General features: G+C 40.8%; 1 protein-coding gene across 1 annotated transcript in view; it reads right to left on the bottom strand.

Annotated features, from left to right (window-relative positions):
• Nucleotides 1–24,725, bottom strand: part of TENM4 (teneurin transmembrane protein 4) — a 376,063-nt gene that overhangs the window by 231,898 nt on the left and 119,440 nt on the right. The window contains exon 3 of the mRNA XM_009881209.1: nucleotides 2,336–2,588. Within this exon, the coding sequence (XP_009879511.1) occupies nucleotides 2,336–2,588 (253 nt within the window). The remainder of the gene's footprint in view (nucleotides 1–2,335; nucleotides 2,589–24,725) is intronic.

Below are 24,725 nucleotides of genomic sequence, written 5' to 3'. Positions count from 1 at the left end.
CGAGATTTGTCACAGATTTACTGATCATCTATGCAGCACGGCATCCTTCCATTACGACACCATTATAACACATTTTATTTTCTTAATGTTGTTTAGTGAAGGAAAAAAAGCTTGTCAGTCGTGCTCTGTAAATGGGCTCATTTGCTGTTTTGCATAAAATTACACATTCTTTTCCAACATGTTCATTGTCTGAAGGGACACTGGGCAAAATTACACCATTCCAACCACTGTGTGAAAAGCCACAGCAGTCTTGAAATGACCTATTTTCTACCTAATTAATAAAATGGTTACATTAAGGATCAACTACAAATGTGACTCATTTGGGACGCAAGTGAAATCATCAAATGACGCAGAAGAATCTCTTCGTGAAGGTAGACCTCAAACATTCAGGCCGGTTAACAGCAATAATGTGAACAGCCCAACTTGCAGGAAGAACAGTGCGCTTCAGATCTTGAAAATTTTTCATCCACAATGATTTCATGGAGAAGGAAAGAGGACAGCCTTTAAGGAGGTACTCCTTTACAATTTAACAGGAGCAGTCCAGGACCAGCCAGATAATTGTTCTATGAACTCCTGCATTTATTAAGATATGGTAGGGTTATCTCTCCATCTCCGCCTCTGATTGCCAATAGAACTGGACAAATGGGGCCAGGATGTTTTCAGCAAAGACCTTTTATCTTTGACATTCCTCCACTGATCCAGCAGCAACAACACTCCTCCTTAATTGGAAGGTGGTAGGTTCTGAGAGACTCCAGGCAGATGCGAGAATGTCTCGGCACTATTAAAGCAGCGTATTATCTCTTCTCCAACGAATTCACAACCTGGTATAGAAAAAGGCACGGGGCTTCCTCCAGAATTATAGAGGATTATTCACAAAAGGGCTGCAGGAGTGGCGCCTAAGTACTTCTTTTCTTTTTTTTTTTTTTTTTTTTTCCCAAAGAAAGAACACATAAAAGTCACTGCTTGGGTATATATGCCCAAGAATTAGAAACACAATGTAATTACTGAAACTGTTGCCAAATCACACTTGCAGTACTCGCTTATAATTTTGCCTTAATCTTTTGGATGCAGCTTCTTAGTTGGGTTATATTTTAATGAAGCAGCCGCAGAGAAATTAATTATCCTTAAATGCCATAAAATGTTAGATTGAGGTCTGTTTTGGAAGTTTCAGAGGGCCAGCAGACAGAGCTCATACTCAAAAAGATCGACAGATGCTTTCATTTTTAAAAACTATTTTCTTACCAAAAGCTGGCAAAACTGGGTACATTTTGTCCCAGGATACAGATGCAGCTACCACTGGTCTCAATGAGATTCCCACAAGCAGTGATATGACAAATTTGGCCCCTGGGTCAGTTTTCAGTTAGTATATATTTTTTGCTGTCTAAAATCTTTCTTGTTGGTTTGAGAAGGTAAGACAAATGAGGGGAAAAAGGCAGCTAAGTGCAAAATGAAGGCCTGGAAGACTTCTCTCCTGACTGAAAAAGACACCATTTATAGGGGCTAATGACTCCAGCATCTCCAGTGGTTTCTCAGAAGCAAAGGAAATGGAGGAACAAAACCTCTGGTGAATTCAAAAACTGAGTTTCAAGTGGGACAGAAAGAAGTAGATGCACTCACTGTTGGATGGGAGGACCGAGGCTGAGGGAGTATGACAACTCCCTTTCCCAGAACCTACATAGAATCTAAAAAAAGCTATGAACTAGAACAACTCAGTGCACCCCTGTCACACCCTTTGTGTGTTGCATAGGTGTAAAAGAATTAAAATGCTAAATGGAAACATCATTAATTGACCGATGCCCTGCTATCCAGTGTTTCATGCTTGCTGGAGCAATGTTGTAGGATAGTAAAATGCTGCAGCCAAACTCTCCTCATTAGGTAAAACAAGATCAACCTTTCCTGAATGATGTACTACAAAAGTATCTGCTTGATGAGGCGCAGATAGAAGGCTAAATCTTTTCAATATATCGACTGATTTTAGTTTCTTAAATAGGATATTGATTTATCCTACCACATAGGAAGAAAAGACATTAAAGGAAAATAAAAGAAAGAAAACCAAGAACATTTGAATCTATGATCCTGATTCCAATTTTCAATGAGGAAAATAACCTTACGAGCAGCTGTTAAAGATAACATTTTTAGTTTATGAAAGAAGAGCAATTTCCTCTTCTCCTAGTCCAAATAAAAAGACACAAGGAATAATAAATACAACTCAAAATACTTAGGGCAAACACCAGTTCACACACTGAACGGCCAGCTATACAGATGCACGTATTTTCCATAGCATTCCTTGCACACACAGCCAGAACATTTTAAAGTACTAAAGAAAATGACCTACCTAGTCTCCAGCGGGATGTTACTGTTAAGTAACCAGTTGTCCTGAGCATGGGCTGGCTCTTGAGTGCTGGCTGGTTGTTCTCCAGAAAGAGAGTGGTCCGTAGGAGCTGGGCTGGGGTTGCTGCGTGGAGTGAAGTTCCCTCTGTTTAGGGAATTGATGGAGGCCGCATGATGTTGATTTGGGGTGTGAGCATGCGATATTGGAGGTGGTGGAGTTCTAAGTCTTGAATGATTTTGAAGATTTGGAGGATGATCTAAAACAGAAGTAAAATATTTTTAAGGTTCGCGATTTCAGTTGGTCCATACTGCACTCATTTCTGTGCAGGCACTCTTAAAAAGGAGGAAGGCTGGGATGCCACATATCCTAAATCAATCTCAAAAGGGTAACGTAGCCTTTTTCCATGTGCTCTAATGACACATGCATTGATCCCCCAGCTGGCTAGAAAAAATAGTTCAGTTTCACGCACAAAAGTTATGAAAGCTTAAAGCACTGCAAAAAGGCTGTCCTGACAGCCAAGTTAACTCCGATGAACAACTGCAGGTTGCAAACTGCAATCTATCTGTGATGCTGATTTGCGATAATGCATGAAAAATACAACCAGCCTGGATAGATAACACTTTAGAGGAATTTTATGATGGATATACAGTTCCCAGTGAAGTTTGTTCTGCCTGTTTTGCCAGAGAACTTTCAATAGTTAAGTCAACAAGAAGACTGAGAATACGTTTAATCATAGAGGGAGTTTAGGGAAAGCCATAAAACTGTGTCAGGATTATGCAATTTAAAAAAATCCAATAGTTTGTATTGTTAGAGACGTACTCAAACTGAGTAAAAAATGCATGTGGCATAACAACTGAGGCGTCAGCAAAATGAAACAACATGCAGTGAAGAAAAATGTAAGGATCGGTGATATGGCTACTTTGAGTAAAAGTAAAAGTATTTGTTAGCCAAGAGTCTGAGGGAGGTAAATTGGGGAAAGCAAACATTTAGGAAAGACCAACCTAGTGCAGATTATATTAGTATTTTTACATTTTTAATCACTATCAAGGATATTTTTTACACTTTTTCTGGAAATGAAGAAAAACTAAAATATTTAACGGAACTGGAGGGAGACTGACAGCTCAGCATACTGGATATGGGATACAGGAAACTTATTCCTCTCTGATTTTAGGAGGTTTATGCTTGTAAATCATTAATGCACAACACTATCTGATGCCTTATCTAAAAAAAAAAAAAAAAAGTATATAGTATCAATCTAATACTTATCAGACAGACTTCTGCATCATGAAAAACTAACACTCGTACTAATTAGAGAGCTCAGACCTGAACGACCTATACACAGTCCTAAATTACAATGAATAGTATCAAAAATTACCATGACATCTAACGACACTTTTGAAATCTGGATTAGGACTCGGATTCAGGAGAGGAACATTTACAAGATCTCTGTAGCCTCTTAGATATTTAGACACGTAAGATAAAATATAAAGATGTGTGAGATACATCCCATCCCTTCCCTCCTCACCCTGTATTGACTGACACTACGTTACCATTAACTATGGTTCATTATACCAAAACCTTAGGGTGGTTGAGGTGATCTAGCAAAAAAAAATAGGTGGTGTTAATTACAAAGGTGCCATTACTCTGTTTGAACATGTATCTACCTCTGGCTTTGTTAGGTTAGACATGGGCCTAGGGGTATATATTCCATGGGGAGAACTGAGTGCTTTTAGGGTCCCAATTTGTTTTACCCTATACTCTGAGAAAGGTCAGAGAAGCTCCTTAAAAGTGCTGTTCTCTCTATTGTGTATCAGTATAATAGAGAACAAGCTCCAAAAAAAGAGGTCCATACTGGTCATCTACATTTGGACAGATAGATTATTCCCAAGAATCTAATGGAGTATTCATAAATCTGACCTAACACGGCTCATCCAGAATTAATAATGCCATGCTGGACTCTGATTTAACACGAGTTAGCCCTGAAAAATTCTGTACATCAGCTAGAAAACTAAAGGGAAGGACAGAGCAAGGACCATCGACTGTGTGGGCAAGGAATATCAGGACTAAATCAGGTCTGACCTCAGCTCTGCAGCACCATGTGAATCAAGGCATCCAACCATCCTTGGACTGGATATTACTGGGGACTGTCGCTTAACTGAAGCCTTGATCATGGAGGTAATAAAAACAACAGTGGAAGAATCCTACTGCTGGCTGAGTTAGATTGGGGATTCATTTTCCCACTCAACAGACAGCAGCCATGACCGCTCGGCTGGGCCCCTTTTGCCGAGAGGCAGAAGGAAGATGGGAAGACAGGCACGGAACACACCAAAACCTGCCGTCTCGGGAACAAGCCTGCTTGCAGGCAAAGGAAGACAGGAACAGCGTCTTAATCCCAGGCTGAGGGAGATGAACCTAAACAGAGGATTTCCAGTTTTTAGGGCTGTCAATCTACCACCCTTCACAAGAACTCAAATGACTCCTTAGAGTTGCAGGAGCAACATACCAAAGGTTTCCAAGACCAGTTATTTGAGTTATTATTACAACTGATGCCTGAGATGAATACTCTATGCAAATAGGAAAAGGAGGCAAATGGGTGAATCCCGGAATATGCAATAGGTGTTTTGCGAAGTTCTCATGCTACTGGTTGACGTTCCCTACTGGAGACACCGTTTTCAGACTGTGACTCAGAGTCTGCTTCCAGAGATCTGTTATGTAAATTCCAATTTACACCCTATTATTGCAGACACATTGCAGATGCTATTATGGATAATGCTTTCGAATCAAGTAAAAATGTGTCATTTTCATTCTCTATTTGCATACCCTCTGTGATTTCTTTGCTAAGTAAAGACAGCACATCTATTTTACTCTGGTCTATGTGATTTTTCATGGGGTTTTATAGCTTCTATTTCTTTTTTTCTGACATTTAGGTAGCTTTTCCTCCCAGAATATTTTTAATTTCATTCATATACAAATTCTGAACACTTACGTTATGTCTGAGCATCACTGAATTTAATATACCTTGACTAGGATTAGCAACTATTTTCCTTGCCTTATGATCCCTTTTTTTTTTCTTCTTCACAAGTTAAGGAACATTAGAAAAAAGGTGTAGATGAAAGCACAAGCTATGAAATCTTCCTACTGAAAATTACTGCAGCTGTGCAAGATTTTCTTGAGGTGACAAAACTATTGAGGTTCTTACCCTCTGCGGTCACCAAAGATCCTACGGGATTTGCAAAGGATAAGGGAAGCCCACAAAGCAAATTCTTTCTTGATTTCCTCAAATTGCAACTGTCCCCTTATTTGAACATGCTCTTTTTAACTTGTTCCACAACGTTTGAGTGAGATAAAGTGTGTGGTTATATTTCCCCACAGGAAGAAGCTTAACGCTGGCTGCAGTAGCTCTCTTACATCAAGCATGCGCGTGAATCTTACACAGTGGGAAGATGCACTGATTATCCTGCTATATATTATATATAAACGCTGTGTATTTGTAGGTAGCACTGAATTTTTGCAGATCCCACCACGCAGGTGGGATACAGGGGAAGTCAGACAGTTTTCTACATCTAACAGCAAGCCTTTGTTGGGGCAACAGCACCACAGGAATTCAGAAGACTTTATAGAGGAGCAGGACAGTGTGGCCGCTGCACAAATTGTACGAGGTTCCCCAAGACCTTTCTTAACCAATTATAAGATGCCTAACTGTGACTACTTGGAAGTTATCTTGACTTACTCAAAAAGAGCTATTTTTCAAAATTTTCCTCCTCGCAGTTTTCCTCTTTTGGTTTCCAAAAAGACATGGAGGTTATCATTCCCTCTCTACTTGTTGTCGGAATGACAAAAATGACACACGGTATTCAGAAGGACTATAGCTAAGCAATCAAAGCACTGAGGAATAAAACAAACACCTAGTAAAACAACCCCCCTCCAAATTTCCAATAGCCTCCAGAGTCAGTCCACACAGCCTATGGGATGATTTGTGCTTTGAAGGGACAGCAAAAGAGACGTGTCAACAGCAAAGGAGTCGTCCCAGCCGTAGTCACCAGGTGCCAGCGAAACAGAGTCCCAGAGATAAAGTCCAACATTTCTGGAAGACAGGCTGGCACTGTGGGAGTCTAAATAGCTCACAACTTAATGAACACCCCTGTAAGCCTCATTTTCTCTAATGGGTCTCCAAATTGTGTCAAACATGAAATATGTCAGTATTTAAATGTAATGAAACATTGGAAATCTGATTGCAAAAAACACCGGTAGAAATCAAGTTGCCTTTGTGTTGCTTTTTTGTTTGTTTTTTAACATTAAAATGTCATTGACTAACACTGGCTTGGTAACCACAGATAACGCAGAGCTGAAAGATAACTCAGTTAATGAAGCTTGTACTTGGCACATATCAGAGAGCCTTGACAGAATCCTGTGAATAAAGTATTGAATAAATGTGAACCATAAAAAGATTACCAATGAAGAGCTAATATGACAAAATTTGAATAAAAGGTCTGAACCCCATGTTCCTTTTCTTTCTCTTAATCTTTAATGAGAAGTACTGTTTTGAAATTAGCCTATGTAACAATTACACTTTCTGATTCATTAGGTTTTGGGATTGTGTTCAGGGCAAATGTGCTAACCTCAGCGTGAAAAATACGTTCTCATCTTTTTTTTTTTTTTCCCAGCTTCTCCTGTTCCTCCACACATTTGTCATTTGTATGTCTGCTCATATTCAGACAGCCTGATGCCTGACTGGTGTCTGGGTTAGGTACAGGAAATATTTCTCTTTACTCACTGTATATAGTGCCAGGTGGAATGAATCACTCATTGCTCCCTTGAACTTAAGCTCCACAGTAGCTGTGATGACTAACTTGGCAGTGTGACTTTGGGCAATTGTGCTTGTACCCACACACAGAGAAATCCCCCCTCCCTCCACCCCCCGCTGCAGAGGAAACAATCTTTTTTTTTTTTTTTAAATAATGAACTCTGCATTCAACTGACAGAGCAGCTAAGAGCCTTCCTTCAGCTCCAGGACCACGTTTGAATCTGCTGCAGATGTACGCTCAGCACTCACACCACCAGCCAGCTGGAATTACCTTCAGAGGCTCCCTGTCCCTGTGGGTGCCACTGGTTATGGAAGCTGGGGTGCCTTCGCTCGTTAATCTGATGAGTCACCCAAGGTCAGGTGGACTGTGAAAGACTGAACTGGGTCTTCCCCAGCACCCTTGTATGGGGCACGGAGAGTTTGCTGTTAAGACAGCTTGCCAGAAACAGGCTCCCTATCAGACACACGGCAAGCCAATGATGGCATCTGCAAAATGAAAAGCGAGCAGAATATTTAACCCCCAAGTTGGCAGATAATGGAAAAATATGAGAAGAAAAATCAGAATGGGAGATGCTGCCTGCTCAGAGGGTATCTTGGTGGCTTCTGGTGACAGCCAGGATCAACTGCAGGCCAAGCTTTTCTCCCATTTGCATAGAATCCAGCTGAATGTGCAACATCTGGACTGAGCTGAAGCAATGTTGAAAGGTGGCACCTCTGTCATGCCAAGCAGGTCCATCTCGGGGCTGTTATCGATATTCTGCAATCTGGAGGAGAATTCCCTCCTTCAAGGACTGTCCTACAGCAGGCTCTGTCTACATGGGAGAGTGAGATACTCTAATGTGGAAACCACCCCGCAGGATGGGGATAGAGATGGATTGAAACAGATCACTCAGTATTCAGACAATGTAGTTGCAGAGAGACGTCTGTTTTCCCTCACTGGAATAAGTGATACCATTTGAGTGACTGAATCTCTCCTTAAGAAGCATATCCACTGAATTTGACTTTAAACCGGCTTCTCCTACCACCAAGAGGAGTGTGGAATACATCTTTTGCTGTAGCAACATCTTGTGCTGCTGGTTTTCAAAAGGCTAAGCCACAAAATGACAGGGAATCCTAAAAGAAAACAGAACTGATGTATAACCTCCATTAGGTCACAAAACAACATGAAAACTACCTTGATGGTTTTTTCTCTATTTTATTTTAAGTAACAGCATAATAGGGAGCTGCTGTTCCATCGAGGACTCTCACTGGAGAAAAACATAGTCCTCATGCAGTTAAAGTCCTGGTTCTAGAGAGTATTCTGGTTCAAAGAGTCTTCTCAAAGTTGGGCTCTCCAAATCCCAATCTTTACAGCCTTGTATCCCATTGGTACTTTACCAAGCTCTACGCATAGACATGCAACTGACCCATGTTTTACAGATGATCAAGGCCTAAGAAAAATCTTTCTGTGCACACCCGTATTATAAATTTGGTGCAGTCTTTTGTCTAGAAAAACCTCAGAAGCATCGGAGACTACTTAATGGAAGAAAATGGCTATACAGAGGTAAATAGTTTTGAGTGGTTTTCTAAACGTGCAACTTGGACACCGGATTTGAAATAACCAGTGCTACAATAAATGGATACCAAAAATGTTGCAGAACATAAAAACCATCGTGAATTTTCATGACAACACTACCTACGGTGTCCCCGTGAATGTCTCCAGCCACTACCCATAGCTATTTTAGACATTGTTGGTAAAGCTACATATACCAGCACCGGTGAAAAAAACCTCTGTAACTATTCAAATCTAAACTTGATCTCCAGCAGTGTACAATGTGTAAAAAATGCAATCATTCTTCATCTCGCAAACAGACTGTAACCAGCAGCAAGTGGAAAGCGAGGACCTCGAAACCAGACAGCAGATAAAATGGCACCTTGTTACTGACTGACAAGTCTAGGCTTTATAAACTATGAGGACTTCATTCTGAAACATTTCCAGGTTATACCTATACTTAAGTAACTTCATTTGTTTAGATGAATTACATCAAAAATCAGGCCCACCTGGATGGTATATGTGCACATGGAAAACTAGTTGAAGCTCCTCTCTCACTGCACAGATTAACACTTCATTGGTTTTACTGCCTACAGAAAACAACAGGCGCACCAAATCAAGTCCAAACAAGCCATCTCCTCTGTATTTTTCTCATCAAATGTGTACATTACATGCAAACTTTCCTCTCAAGTGCCAAAGTGCCTTTGCAAAAGCAAAATATTGACTTTCGGGTTTTAAATCAATTTTTTGTTTGATGCCAGGTTGTCAGGCTTCGGCTGTACATAGTCAAGGAGAGCTCTGGGTGGTTGTTTTTTCATCAGTATGTATTTGATCGAATTGAACGCCCTATAAGTAATGCTTTTAAAAAGGTCCAGGTCACTATCAAAGGATGATATGCAGACTTTTAACCCATGGTGTTCATTATTTAACTTAATAAAAGGGAATCGCAGGCTAATAAAATCAAGACAGAGGATTACTATTTAGACTGACAGTTTATGAAGAATCATTGTCTTAGAGAAAAGTGGAAAAAAACCCAGAGTATCTGGCAGAGCGTAAATGAGTTACTTAAATTTAAATAACGTATTTAAGTTCTTGCATAAGGTAGTGGAAACATGGGAAAGTAGCCTCTAAGGTGCTCAACTAAGCAAGTTTTCCAGCGGGCCAGCAGAGTCTGGATTTTCTGCTGGGCGTACTGAAATGGAACACCTTGAACTACCCCGTTACTATACACTGGAGGCAACGGTAGCCTTTGAAGGCTCAAGCTGTTGAACTGCTGGCATTTCTGGTCTTGGCATATAAACAAACAAATAAACATATATTTCTATATATAACCATGCATAATTATAGCTCTTTCCCTCTCAGAAATGGCCTAAACATATAAACTAACCGGGAGCCTCGTCACAGTGTCATCCACATCGTGCCCTCAGCCCCTCAGGTCTGGGTTCTCATGTCTGGAAACCCGTATTTACAACTCTCTTATTTTCAGGAGGATGCTCAAATCACTTTGCTGTGCCATTTTGACAGCCCTGATGGCTTCCATGAGCTCCCTTCCACCTAAGTGACTGAGGATAACTTGTCTCCAGTTAATGGGGGACAACAACCTAATGTGAGGTGAGAAAATCCATTGGCTTGAGCGAAGGATGGCGCATCCGTGCTCTGATTTTGAGTTGCTGCAAATGACACTCGTGCAACGTTTCTAAACACTTGTGCCTAAAACTGCAACCTACCTCCTGAAGAACTGGGAGCCTGCAGCTCTCTCTTTTCTAAGTAGAAGATGTAGGAAGTCAGTACTTCTGAAAATGTGTGCCTTTTTTGAAGTGTCAAAAGGTATATTCAGATCCCCATGTTTTACACATTGCAAAGTATGCTACATAAACCCCAAAACTCATCTGCAGTCAGCCAGGATATCCCAGTGACTGAGGATTAGGCAATACCTATGCCACTTGGATGATTACCCCTCACAAGTCTCCTTCCAGTGGTGTCCAACTTGCACAGGCTCAGCACAAGCAGCCGGGTGCCATCTCTCCTGTATAAAAGACTTGGAGACATGGAAATAACTCTCAGATTTGCTGCCCTCCCCCTCCATTTAAGAAACACAACTGTTATTACACCTAAGGTTATCCTTCTTGAAAGAAATGTGGTGCATTTCTCTGATGTCTGTAGTTTATTGACTGGAGGCACTGAAGAACTCTGTTGTACGGAGAGTTTAACTGGTTTCCCTGCGTACGCTGTCTCCTGCGCCTGTTGTGTGGTTCTTTCATACAGTAACATATGGAGTCAAATATATAAACAAATGGAAAACCACACAGTTCAGCCTTGTCCAAACCAGACAGGATAAGGTGGTATAGTTACACTGGCAAATTTCTGAATTGTTTTATAAAGCAGTACCCCAAACTAAAGTACATCCCCAAAAGGTGCCTTTGGCTGCGGTAACAGCAAATAAACTCAGGATTTTGCCAGTGCAGCTCTGTCAAGTATTGTTGGCTTTTTTTTTTTTCTATATATCTATATTGAAAAAGCTTTGAAATATAGACCTGATCTTTGTCTGTTTCTCCTTAAAAATAAAATGAAAGGTCTCTATTTTGCTTACGTCCTTCAAAAGTCTTATCTAAACTGCAGCGCTGTTGTGACTTAGCTGTACACAAACAAACACGACTGACGGATCCCCAGCTCCATCAGCAAAGCTGACTATTTCTAGCAGCTGAGGAAATAGTCTGTTTTATATAATTTTTACAATGTTGCTAGAGGCGACGATCCAGAGACCGTCCTTTTGCACATATGAAGTGATGCAACTTCCATGCAGTTCAACTGTGCGACCGGACCAGGTACGCACTCTTAGTGGTCAGGATGAAAGATTATTAAGCTGCAAAAAACACTTAAAAAATTTACTGTATTCAACGTTCATTTGCAAGCTTTGAGTCTGGATTCCGACCTCTGAGAGGCATGTAATTCCCAGAGCCACCAGGGAGTTGCACAGCACAGACAGCTGAGGGAGGGGTTTGTCCCTTTCTTTTTTGTTTGCGCATGTCCCAGGCTTGTGAACGAATCAATCTCTGGAAATGCACAATTCCATTATTTCACAGCAAAGTGCTTATGGAATGTGACATGATGTGGTGTAGCACAATGCCAACAAGCACTAATGATTTTAATTATTTACTCTAGAGAAAGAAAACAGGGAAATTTCACGTCGGCAGCAACTGAAATAAACTATTTCAAGTCTTTGCTGGCAAACGCAGATTTTTTCATGACTTCAGATCAACTTCTGTACCGCCACCCAGGTGTCACCAAGCAGAGCCACTGCACAGTACAGAACTAGTTCACCAGTTTTTCCTTTGTTACCCCCTCCTTACCCCCATCCCCCTTTTAATTTTTTTTTTTTTTGCTGCCTTTAAAGTTTTAACAAAGACATTTCTGTTAAATACCTCCAAAGCCCAGCACAAGCTGGTGACAATTCTATCTGACAGCTGTGACTGACATGACGTCAGTCACACTGATTAATACCTACATCCCCTGCCCCATCCGCTGCGTACACAAAAGCCGACTGATTTCCTTTGGTGAAAACCATGGGTGCAGTTAAGTGTAAAATCTCTCTGCACAGGTGGAAAACCTTATTCCCTTTGGCACAGGAATCTGATTTGTGAGAGCTGGGCTCCATGACCTTTCCCTTCAGGTTCTATTTGACATTCTCGGAAGCACGACGGCAGAAGGCTGGGCTCCAAATAATTCTGAAACAGACATAAAACTTTTATATTTTTATTAACACTTGAAGAGGCCACTAAAAGAAAATCAAAACGATGAATCTGTCAAGACACCTCTCAGCAATGCCGCACTTTGTTCACAAAAGTACCATGACGCAAGGGCAATGTGGTTTATCCGGTGTGTATGTTTGTCTGTCTATTCGTAACGCCTCCGCCCCTAAATATCTCAGTACTAATTAATACAGTCCCTCTGGCAACACACTTCTAAAAGGAAATATTCATGATGAGTCTCATTTGCGGTGAGTCTCGTTTATCACATTCTTCTTCTTTTTTTCTTCTATGTTTTATTATATAAATCTCTTGCATATAACAAATATCAACAAAACTATAAATACACATACACCTACATATTACTAGATCATAAAGACATTTCTACATGTTCTGATACTAATTTTTAACCCTATTATTCTATTGTATATCTCTTTGCCTTGTTACAGACAGACAGATGCGTACAAATATATAGAGTGCTATAGAGACAGAAAAAGCATGTTATAGTTAAAAGATTTTGATCTTTTCTTAATTCCTGCTCCTAATTCTTTTGTTCTCCTACGAGGAGGTATTGCCTTTACTGGCACCATGCATTAAAGTGATGCTTGCTGCCCATCAACTTTCATCTTGGAAAATGAGCTAATTCAAGATGAATAAATAAAAAGGCTTCCGGTAGAACAAAAAGACTGCCCTAGCTTTTCTACAAAAAATTGCAAGAAAAGTTGTTTCAGAATTATTCTGTATCATCCTAGTGCTTATTGAGGTTTTCTTCAGTACAGGAGAAACTGAGAAAAAACACTGCACCAGGCTATACAGCAGTTCTTGTCAAGTGCACAAGAGATAAAAAAAAGTTTGAGAGAGGCACACGTATTTCTGCAAGTCATACTTCATAGACTCAAGTCTACAAACTGACCACGTGTGAAACTGCCACTGAATTACTGACGGCTTTAAATGTGCCTACGGGGAGATTTTCAGATGCACAAACAGAAGTGGGTACCATCTCCCGTTTATGGCCGTGGCACTGTGCCACTCGGTGACGTTTGCGACCTTGAAACATTCACCACGAAAATTTTAAAATCAAGCTTTGAACTAACAATATATTAGTGCAGATGCCTGAAGACGGATGCTGAGCTTGTTTAATAACGTGCTTTGGAAATACGCAGTCCTGGCACTAACTGAAGTCCAATATTAGCTGAAGATTCCCTTAGCATGCGACTGTTGAAGAGAGTGACAACGCACTCAGATAACACTTTGGCATGAAGCGTGCGACTTTAAAGCTCAGTCAGATTATCATGAAAGATGAATTTTCTAAGGTTCTTTTCATTACTTTCTGTAAGTGCTCTTGACATTCTCCAAAGCAGTTTAGGAGCTTCCTAGCAAAAATGTCAAAATAAAGTAATAATTTTCTTATAATATTGTTCAGCAAAATGTGAGCATGGCATGATTTAGAAATGAAGATCAGCAACTTATGAAGACGGTGCACACATGCACACACCTGTATATTATCAAGGGCTTCAGTGTGATCAAAACAATAAACAATAATTTCATACGTGCATTGTCAAAGAACTAGAGCAACTGGCCGGCGTAGAAAGGGGATTTTATATGACCTTCAATTATCCTGACAATATACATTTCAACTATATATGAAACTTCCGTTTCAAACGTTGGTAGTTATTCACTGAGCAAAACAATTTATACTGGCTTCATACTGGAAGCATTTGCTATAAAATTTATACCCCTTCTAACTCTTTTGAAAGAGAACAAATCAAGTTCAGTATGGAGTCATATTAAAATACTGCCTTGCTTTTTTAGGGACAATCGTGTTAAAACTAGTTTACTGTCTGCCACAGGCACCAACTGGCACAAGTCCGTGAGGGCGACAAACTTTTTTGGTTTAATTAAAGAGATGATCATAAAGATACATTTTATTATCTGTAACTCAAGAACTACGTGTGATAAAGGGTTGGGATTTTTTTGTTCCCTTCATAGTCCGAGAGCCTCCCCTAGCCCCTAGCTGAATGATGTATGGTCTGGAATGGACCCATCATAAACCACAGGCTGTAAATTAAACAGTGGGATGAATAACAGGCCGGAGGGTTTCAGGAATGCTAACATAACACATGTTATCCAGTCTACTGTGAGGGAACTTCTTTCAAAATATACATTTCTGAAGTAGAAGTACAATTACTTAATAACATGAGTAAAATTAATAATGACTGGCTATTTTAAGCTGTAAGGCTTAACTTTCACGGAATATGTTTATGCATAGAACTTTGGATTACTTACTTTTATCCTAAAGGTTCCTAAAGTACTTCACATATTTACCAAATTGATATCCAAATTACAGGAGAGAATCACTTAACTCATTGCTGGAAAGCCATCACGTCTGCTGAAGAACAACACAACTGCTGCATGAGGATGAAGCCCTGGCTACACTGAAGACAACTGCAAAACTCCAAAAGACTTTACTAAGGTTGGAATTTTACAACTCATCTTCTGGAAAAAAAAAAAAAACAAAACTTAATATTTGAGGGGAACTTTAATAGCGGAAACCAGACAGGACCTTCTTTACTCTTAAGTTCCGGTGATCAAACCATGACAAGGATAGATCTGTGTTTGCTGTTATGAATCTAGCAGCCTACCTCCCTGTCGGTGTAACCATTTCGAAAGAAATGTGCCGAAACTCCCACAGAGATACGCTGCCCTCAATCTGCAGCAAAACTCCTGTATTGTCAATACTCGCCTTGATCTGCAAGGTAACTCTTGATGTCAGCGGCAGTTTTGTGCACAGTGTGGGCAGTATATGGCTCCCAAGGAAAGGTTTAGAAGCTGAGGATGCATTGAGATTAATCAGCATTTGATGCCTCGCTGGAGAAAAACAAATGAGCAGGGTTTGTGGATACAGTCAGTGAGGAACACTCAACTGCAGCCAGAAAAAAACCCATCACACTGAAAAATTACAAATGAAGCCAGAGTAGAGAAGCAAGAGTGAGGCAGGGGAATATTAGCCTTGAAGAAAGGATCATTGACAGAAGTACCAGACCGTCTTCATCTCTTCCACAGTTTCTCTTCTGAAATACCAATTTTCTTCTGGACCATCCCCGATCTTCCCCCATCAGCCAAATCTGAACTCCCCAAGCGCTGCCAAACTGTCCTTAAAGCCGTATCTTATATGTCATATAAACTAGGGGGGTTGCAAGTACATGTTCAAATTTCTCCGCACCTCTTTCCTACTTAATCCACTCTGTTATCTACTGGAAGATTCACAGGCTAAGCACCAGACTGCTCCCTGAAGTGAACCCACAGTCCCAGCTCTGATGGGATCTTCTGGGCCAAGAGACGGCCTGACCTGATAGAAAAACTCGGGGCAGAAGGGAATTTACACTCGTCTTTTCTTCAAATTCATGGTAGTAAAGCTGCCAGTTACAAACCCCAAAAGCTTCTGTGTAATTGCACAGTGTAGAGTGGAGGAGTAAAGTCATATTCTCCCTATATGGGACATGATGCTTTTAAAATAATCTATCTAGTATACACTGAGAGCCAGGAACATAAATAATATTTTTTATTACATAGCAACTTTCACCCTAGATTCTCCAAGTAATTTACAGCATTAATTAGTTAAGAGCATCTGATAACAGGACTCCATATTAAGATGATTATGACTATAATTAAAGGTAATGAAATGATGAAAGGACCCGTGCTTGATTTGTACATTAAAATAGTGAACTCTGAAGTAACAAAAATGAAGTGGAACACAAAGATTTGTGACACATGAACTTCATTTTTCTAGGCCAATCCTGCCTCTAGCTAGGAATACGTGTGGGGGAGGTCTGAAAGATTTGGTAAAAGCTTTGCTGTGGTACAGAGATTAACACCAGCAGAGCAGCAAAAAACCAAGACCAGTAAGGCATGCGAGGTTCTGTCGTGGCAAGTAAAATTGAATGACTGAGCTCAAATGTTTCAGGCTCTCAAAAGGAAATGCTTTGGATGGCACTAACAGGAATTCTTCAAGATCTGCTGTCCATTTTGGTTCCACTATCGGTGGACACATATTGCATGCATTCAGGATCATTATCTTTTTGGACAGATATATTTGCTGAGACCAAGGATGCACCTTGAATAAGCTTTAATTCCCACGTGCGAGGCACGATGGGCAGCACGGAGCAGCAGTTGCGCAGTCCCTCTGCAACTGCCGAATCCAAATACAACAGGGTGCTGCTGTGGCAGGGCAGGAAGGCTCACCAAGAAACAGCTTTCTACAAACGCCACGAGTCCTTCAAATGGAGTGAGGAGAGAAAGCACAGAACTACAGAGAATACCTGACCGAGATGATGGCTGGAATCATCTGGAGGTATTTTCTTCATGACTCTGAAAGACAAGTTGTTTCCAAAACAGCAGAAGTAATAATGTGTGGCTTTCTGAATGGCTGGTTGGTAGCACGCATGTTTTGGCTGACCTGCAGCACACTGACAAAAAGAATGGGCATCACTGTAATTCTCCTTGTCCTTTCTTCCACAAGGGTACTAATTTAGATTGTGCTCCTCTAACCCAGTTTCCAATTTCTACAAAACTTGTAGGAATTTGGTATCTTTGAGACCTTTGATTCCCCCATTAAGCAGCCGAAACTGGCCAACAGCTTAAAAAAATAAGTGCAGGGTGTCAGGCAAACAGGCTACACAATTATTTAGGCCTAATTTTCTTAGGAAACACAGTTGAAAATGAAGGTGATTGCATCAGAAGGACAAATATAGATCGTTAGATGAATTCTGAAACATTCTTTAACAAACCTGCCAAAATTACTGCTTTTCTTTAGTCACTACATATGCAGATAGTGTATGGTCTTCTTTAGGTAAAATACTGCCTCCATCTTGAAGAGTTCAATATTTTATGGGGAGAAAAAGAAAGTGGTGACAAATCATCTTTCGGTCTTGGAGGAAGCTCCATTTTTTTTAGAAATCAGTGTAAAAGCTCCGGTGAAGTGACACTTAACTGATGTGTTCTTCACCTAAGTGTCCTTCAGTGCATAAAGAACCTTCTTTTTCTTCCTCCCTCTAAAAGCCTTAGAAACTCCGTGAGATCATCCACAGAAGACGGCATACAGCTTATGATGAGGGACTTCAGTCAAATGGCCCCCTCATAACGATGAAAGGTGTCAAAATTGTGGATGAAACACTGGGAGTCATCAAAACTGCATGGAGGGGATGTATTCTCTCTATGCAAACTACAGTCACCAAAGTTTGTTGTAACTCTAAACTTCCCCCTGCAGTCCAGTGGGAATCAACGGATTCTGAGAATTTACATTAATTAAAAGTTTGCATCACACCACCGACGCCTGACAATTAGCCATTCGGAATTGAAGGCTGGCAGATTAATAACACTTGTATCCAAATAAATCAAGAAACTTTGATTCATCTTCTCCAAAAGCTGTCTCTGGCTGTCACTACAGGCATCCTTCGTTAGAGACCACTATCTCTAGCAAATCAAGCAAGCATCCATGCACAAGTATCAATAGTATTTCTACGTCTTAGCTGACTTGAAGTTACTGATAAATATTCTGCCGACTCCAAATGGGTTTCAGCCTACAAAGCATGCCAAATGAACAGGTATGGAAGCGAAAGGAAAGCTCTGGTTCATGTGGAACAGCGTTGTGGCTCAAACAGCGTATCTGCGGATGAAGGCAACTTAGCCGTTGGAGCTGTATGAGCTGTGGAAGGTTATCCAGAAACAGCCTCTGGCAAAACGAAGAGAACAGAGTGGTTTTCTGAGGGAAAATTAGCAAAGACTCCAGCTCGCTAGTGATCTAAACAGCCTTTCATAAGCTTTCATATGCTGTAAGTGTCTGATACGGAGACATACAGTGCTCTAAGGTGTGGTGTGCGAGCGTACAGCCTGCCTGATCTGGCTGATGCCAAATACACTCACCTGGGCACAAGCGATTGCTACCGAAGGGGTGAGCGCTGCAACAGCTGGCATAGAAGCATTTGATGATGGGGTATGATACCAGGCTAGTATCTACTGCTCAGATCTGAGTACCAGAAGCAATTGGGTTTTAGTTCTGAGCCAGGGTCAGAGTTATGCCAAACACAGCTTGAGCCACGGGGACCTTTGATCAGCCTCAGGAAGGAGTACTCTGCCTCTTTATGTGGGAAAACCCTTGGGGGGGACTTGCTTGGTTTTTTTCCTTATGGCTGTGAAGGCTACTGTATACACATGCATACCGTGTTCTTATGCTTTCCCTTAATCATTTGGTCCTGAGCGTTTCTGAAGACCTGCCCCGATCCTGCTCTGACAAAATGTATAGAGGCAATACCCAAGGCTGGAGAAATTACGATAAGACTGGAAAGAGGACTCCAGCAATATGTAAAGGGGGAGGAAAAGGAAGTGGGTGGAGTACTCCAAAACTGCCAGGCATCCAGAGCAAAGTACTCTGAAGCAATACAAATACGCAAAATGATCAGACAAAGTCTGTGCAAAATTGTGTTAAGATACCAAAGGTCAAACATCTGCTTATACATCAACATCCAGCACAGATGCAGCTTAGGAGCACTCCAAAAAGAACTGTGGGGTTTGTTTGGTTTGGTTTGGTGGTGGTTTTTTTTTCATTTCAGATGCTGATTGATGCTACGCCTACTCCCACTAGCTCAAGTTTTGGAAACAAATAACCTGACTGCTGGAGAAACAGAAACACATGGAGTAGTCACGTTCTCATCTTTTGGCTACTACTATTTCCTTTTCTAATTTATGTTACTAAGTTGTCAAGAAAAGAGTACTCTCTTGGCAAATCCAAATTAATGCAACTGACAACGTATACAGCACACAAATCTTTGTACCTAGCCTCCCAGTGACTGCAAACAAGTTCAGATTTAGATAGACTCTCCCCAAGGATTTACACCTATAAATATATATAATAAACTCAGTAAAAACATGAAGTGTGAAGTAAGCACTTCATCAAAGGCTTATTTCGGTTTTCAACAAATAAGAAAATTAAAACTCCTGCTGCCCACATGAGTCTGTGTGTCTGTGTCTTTCTTGATAGATAAAATTATTCATGGCATATTAGAGCCTGTCAGTGTGTTTAACCAGAAAAAAAGATGTATCATTCATAGAGGAGACCTAAACAACTTCATTATAAAAGCTGTGAGGGAGTCACAATGCATTAGGAAGAACAAATGTAGTCTGCAGTGGTTTTTCAGTTCTTTCTACACCATTGACTTACCACAGGAAAGTACTACTAATTACACCTACTTGCATTGATTATTTTTTTTCTTCAGGATGGATTACCTTGTCCTCCCCCAAATCTAATGATTTAAATTAGAATGAAACCGCAATCTGATGGAGGAGGACTGTGATGAAGGTTGGAAGTTACCCTTGAAAGAAAGGCATCAAACATGACATTAAAAAAATTCTTTTTTCCCTATTAACTGCCCTTCCAAAACAGGCTGAGTAAGTTTCAAGTGATGTGATTTAGCAAATATTACAGTGACATAATATACCACACATTACAGGAAATGCCAGATATATTTCTCGTGGCTAGATAAGGTTCAGTGATCCAGATCTGGATCAGATATCATCCTGTTTACACCAATGTAAATCTAAAATAAATTCCACTGAAGCCAAGGTATTAGTTAGATCAGAATCTAGTTCATTAAACTGTAAATGATTACATTCTTAGGCATACTCTTCTTATCTGTCTCCTCCTTTTCCCCTTATAGACTCTCCAGTTTTGCTGCCAGAAGCACGAGGATCATCTAAATGAAACTCATATGCTATGGGTCATAGAGTATCTCCCAATCATTTCTACATCAAACCCATTCATTTGCAGTTGTGGTAGAAAAGATCAAACATTTCTGCTAGTTTTTTGTTTGTTTTTCATTTGTACTATCCCTGTGAGAACTCAGTAATTAAGAGCCAATTGCCATGGTAACATATTACACCCAAACCTGCTCATAATTAAATCAGTGGCAAAATTTCTATCAGGTTCTTCTTAACAATCAACCTCTCCCTCTACTCGTACAAGATTGTATCTTTCCTGCCAGTCTGGGACTTTTGGCTGACCTGGTTGTTGTGAGGTCAAGCTGAGAGATGGATCTTAAAGAAAACTTCTTGACTATTAGTCAGATTATGTGCTTCATCATTTACAGGCTATTATAGCAATAACAACTCTCATTTTCTATCCCCCTCCTCTTTATACCCTCTCTCTGGGTATTCACAGGTCATTCTGTGGCACCCTTGCTGTTTTGGAATCAGTGATAAAATACTTCTTAATTCCTGGCTCTATATTCTTTGCACAGACAGTCACAGTGCATACTTTCCCCACATAATAGCCACTATTAATCCATAAAAATTTGAAAACATTACAACTGCTCATTCAGTTGTAGTGCAGGTGCACACACAATCAAAAATCCCAGGAAAAGCAAGGACGCTACAACGAACAGTCCAATATGGATTTCACACAACTGATTCAGTGAGTCCTCATGCTGTAACCTGACACAAAACAGGCAGCGTCAGAGGTGTTGGCAGCGTATTGAAGGATTTGGGGTGGCGAGGTCGGGGGCGAAGACACTACAAAAGCTTATCTGGATATTGCACAGAACATATACGAAATGCCATGAAAGAGATCTGATGGTCAATCCATAGCACAGGAATCAATATATGCCAAGGAAACAAACAACTCTAACTCAAAAATGCCAAAGTGTGCTGAATCTCACATATAGTTAGGCAAGCGCATGAACAACTCTAACTCAAAAATGCCAAAGTATACATATAGTTAGACAAGCGCATACATTAACTTCAGGCTCATGTGCAGCTAATGTCATTGCCTAGATAAACACATATTCAAGCACTTTTTATTTTCAGTGTTATCATAGAATCACAGAATGTGTTTTTCAATTTTTTCTTATTTCTCTTTATCCTACTCATTGGCAATAAATGAAATTCATTTCCCCAAGCTGAGTCTGTTTTGCCCAGGATGGTATCTGCTGAGTGATATCCCTGTCCTTATCTCGACCCACAAGCTTTTCATTATATTTTCTGCCCCTGTCCTGTTGAGGAGCGGGAGTGACAGAGTGGCTTGGTGGGCACCTGATGGCCAGCCAAGGTGAGCCCACCACACCATCAAACCCATGCCTCGCCAATTTAGCAACAAGGACGTTGTGTGGGACCATGTCAAAGGACTTAGTCAAGATAGACAACATCAGTTTCTCTTCTTTATCCACCAACGCAGTCACTCCACCACAAAAGGCCACCAGATTAGTCAGGCACGATTTGCGAACCCATGCTGGCTGTCTCTAATCACCTTCCTGTCATCCTTATACCTTGCCATAGCTTCCAGGAGGATCTGTTCCATGATCTTAGCAGGCACATAACCCTGTGACTGATCAATGCTTCCCTGGGTCCTCCTTTTTACCCTTTTTAAAAATGGGGGTGATGTTTCCCTTTTTCTAGCCACTGGGGACTTTGCCTGACTGCCATGGCTTTTCAAATATGATGGAGAGAGACTCAGCAACTACATCTGCCAGTTCCGTGTTACCTGTAAGTCATTATCAGATGAATAATAATGCTCAATATTGTCCTGTGGGACGAAGGAAAACATGAGAAAGTTCAGGCACTGAAGACCAGGGGCAGCCTTGACCTTATAACACAAGTGCTATTTGCCTTGACTAACCTCATACATATTTTTTGGCTTTCTTTTTCATATATTTCTATTTTCGGCAGCCCCCACTAGCTTAGGCATTATATAATCTGTGCTTTGAAAGCCCAGCGAATTACAGGCTCCTGAAATCTCTTTTCCTGTTTCTGTAGATTATTTTCTTCATCTGCGTGATCTTAGTGACACGTGTAAAACTCATGCCCCAGATTTTAATGATGGTGACCTTTGGGAGTTACAGCTGAGACAATGCCATTTTAAACATGAGTCTGCTACTGTATTATATCTTTGCAGCTGTAGCCAAGTGAGAGGGTGACAAGTGTAATTACCAGTTCTTTCTGTGAAGACGCCTAGTCTGAGAAAATGCAAGAACTTTTACAAAATGAGTGCATGGATGTGCCATGACTTTGTACCACTAGCACAAGTAGAAGTATTTTATTTTTCACCAAAGTCAGATGCACTTGGTACAAAAAGTAGAATTATACAATACATAGTCAAGAAAAGGAAAAGGTATTGCACTGTACACTCACTATTCCAGATGTTTGTGTTCTCTTGGAATTGGAAATGCTTTCCCAGAATTGCTTTACATCCTTATTTTGGAATACTTGCAACAGTGTTCATGTAGAAAGTAACACTGTGTTTATAGTTTCACAGCAAGCACACCTAGTTTACAAGTTTAACTTCACTAACCAGCTGAAGTAACCTGGACAGTGAGAGCTAAACTGCCTTGTTTGAACACATTACCAATAAAACATCTGAAGCCAAACCGATGTAAAGACAATTTATTGATTTTACTGGGTCTGCCTAAGTGTATGTGATTGGAATTTGGTTAATTATTCTACCAAGGCAGCCCAAGACAGAACAGAGTCTGCAGAAGCCTCGAGATGCCATCCCTTCCCTCCTGATCATCTCTTTCACATTTTCTTCCATCAGTTGGTGGTGGCCCTGAGGCACCTACATCATAGCATCGAAGCTGCTGTCAGAATCTCAAAATCCTACTCCTGCCTCTGTGGGAGGTACCTGCTTGCACAAGAATAACTGAGAAGAAAATTTAGATTTCCATCTAAACTAAGACAAAGTGAGAATGCATCAAGGTTTGAAAAGTTTCATTAATGAGGACTGCTACATATATCAGCAATTTTAGAACATAGAGAATTATCTCTATGGCGCTAAATATTTTAATCAAGTTTTGATCCAGTACTCCAAGTTTCTAACGACAATGACAGAATTATTTTTAGCATCCACTGAAAGACATTTTAAAAGGTAGGCCCTCGAGCAACAGTGTTTCTTAAAAAAACTAGTACAGCACGCACGCACAGGGGAAACTACAGCTGAAAAGGAATTTGACAAGTACTGCTGCAAGGTATTTCTCAGAGACGTTAAATGTCTCCGTTCCTGCAGAGTTTGGATTTTGTTTCAACATCCTTTCACTATGCAGTGTCAATGCACAGACTAATTGTATGTTACCGTAGCAATTTTCACTGTGGAGCTATTTCACATACTGCATCATGTTTTATAGTAACTTGCATAGTTATTACTGTGTCTGACCAGAGGAGAACTCAATGATATAATGAATTCTGTATGAGACAGAATCTGATCTGTGGTACACTTAACGTTAGTCTAGAATAAATCTGTTAACTTCAGCAGACTCGCACTGGTATAATTCAAATGTGAGTTAGACCCACACTGGGAATTCATAAAACCGCTTGCTGCTGGAGGGGATCAGACCTGCTCATTACGTGGTGCAGATCCTCCACCAGTAGCAGTTTTATTGCCAGCACTGTCCTGTCTCAGCCAGCCTAGTGGGAAGATAAACATATTCATGTGAAGTGCTCAGCTACTACTTCACCGACAGCGACCACAGAACTACCCACGTAGCAAGCAAGAGGCTCAGCCACACTGGTGACACCAGGCTATACTCGCTCGGTGTCTCAAGCGCATCGCGGCTACAGCTAATCGCAGCTGCTCAGTCCCTAAAGACTGTGTCCCTTGGGTTGACGTGATGCTCTTTAGTGAGCTCCAGTTTCCTCTTGCGTACAAAGCACTGACAAGGTACGCCGGCTGGACTTCCTCAAGGACTACTGCAAGTCACAAAAAATAAAAGCTGAGGTCCTACAGAACTTCTAGTTAAATTTTAAGGAAAAGTTAGGATTACTAATTGAAAAGCTAAGGAACAGCCACGGTGACATTAATATTGTCAAATGATTACGTCAGTGTTAGCCACTTACAGACCAGCCCCCTAGTCTCAGCCGGTTCTCTAGACTCCTACAGATGACGGAGACACCCAAACAGTATTAGACACTTTTATAAAATGACATGAACCACTTTGTGCTTTTTGACTACATAAATTACTTCTAATCCATAAAGGGTGTTTATGAGTTTTTACGTGGACAAGGGGACAAACTAGCTTCTTGTGGACAGATGGCTGAAATGTTTTTTCAGCAAAGATGTGAAGGAGGTGGGTTAGTTAATGTGACTAACCTGGGCAGGTACCCTGAAGCCACCACGAGGACAGGAGCACCTGCAGGGGAAGGTGGCACTGCAGCTGGCATTACTGGCAGACTGGAAGGCTTACAGGCAACAACGTAAAGGACAAGGGTCTGAGCTATACTTTGGGACTTGGAAAACAAATAATGGAAAGCCAGTGGAAGGAGTTAATGAAAAGC

The sequence above is a fragment of the Charadrius vociferus genome, unplaced genomic scaffold, assembly GCF_000708025.1.
Source record: "Charadrius vociferus isolate BGI_N301 unplaced genomic scaffold, ASM70802v2 scaffold1, whole genome shotgun sequence".
In the NCBI taxonomy this organism is placed as follows: Eukaryota; Metazoa; Chordata; class Aves; order Charadriiformes; family Charadriidae; genus Charadrius; species Charadrius vociferus.
This window is presented reverse-complemented; position numbering and strand designations above follow the sequence as displayed.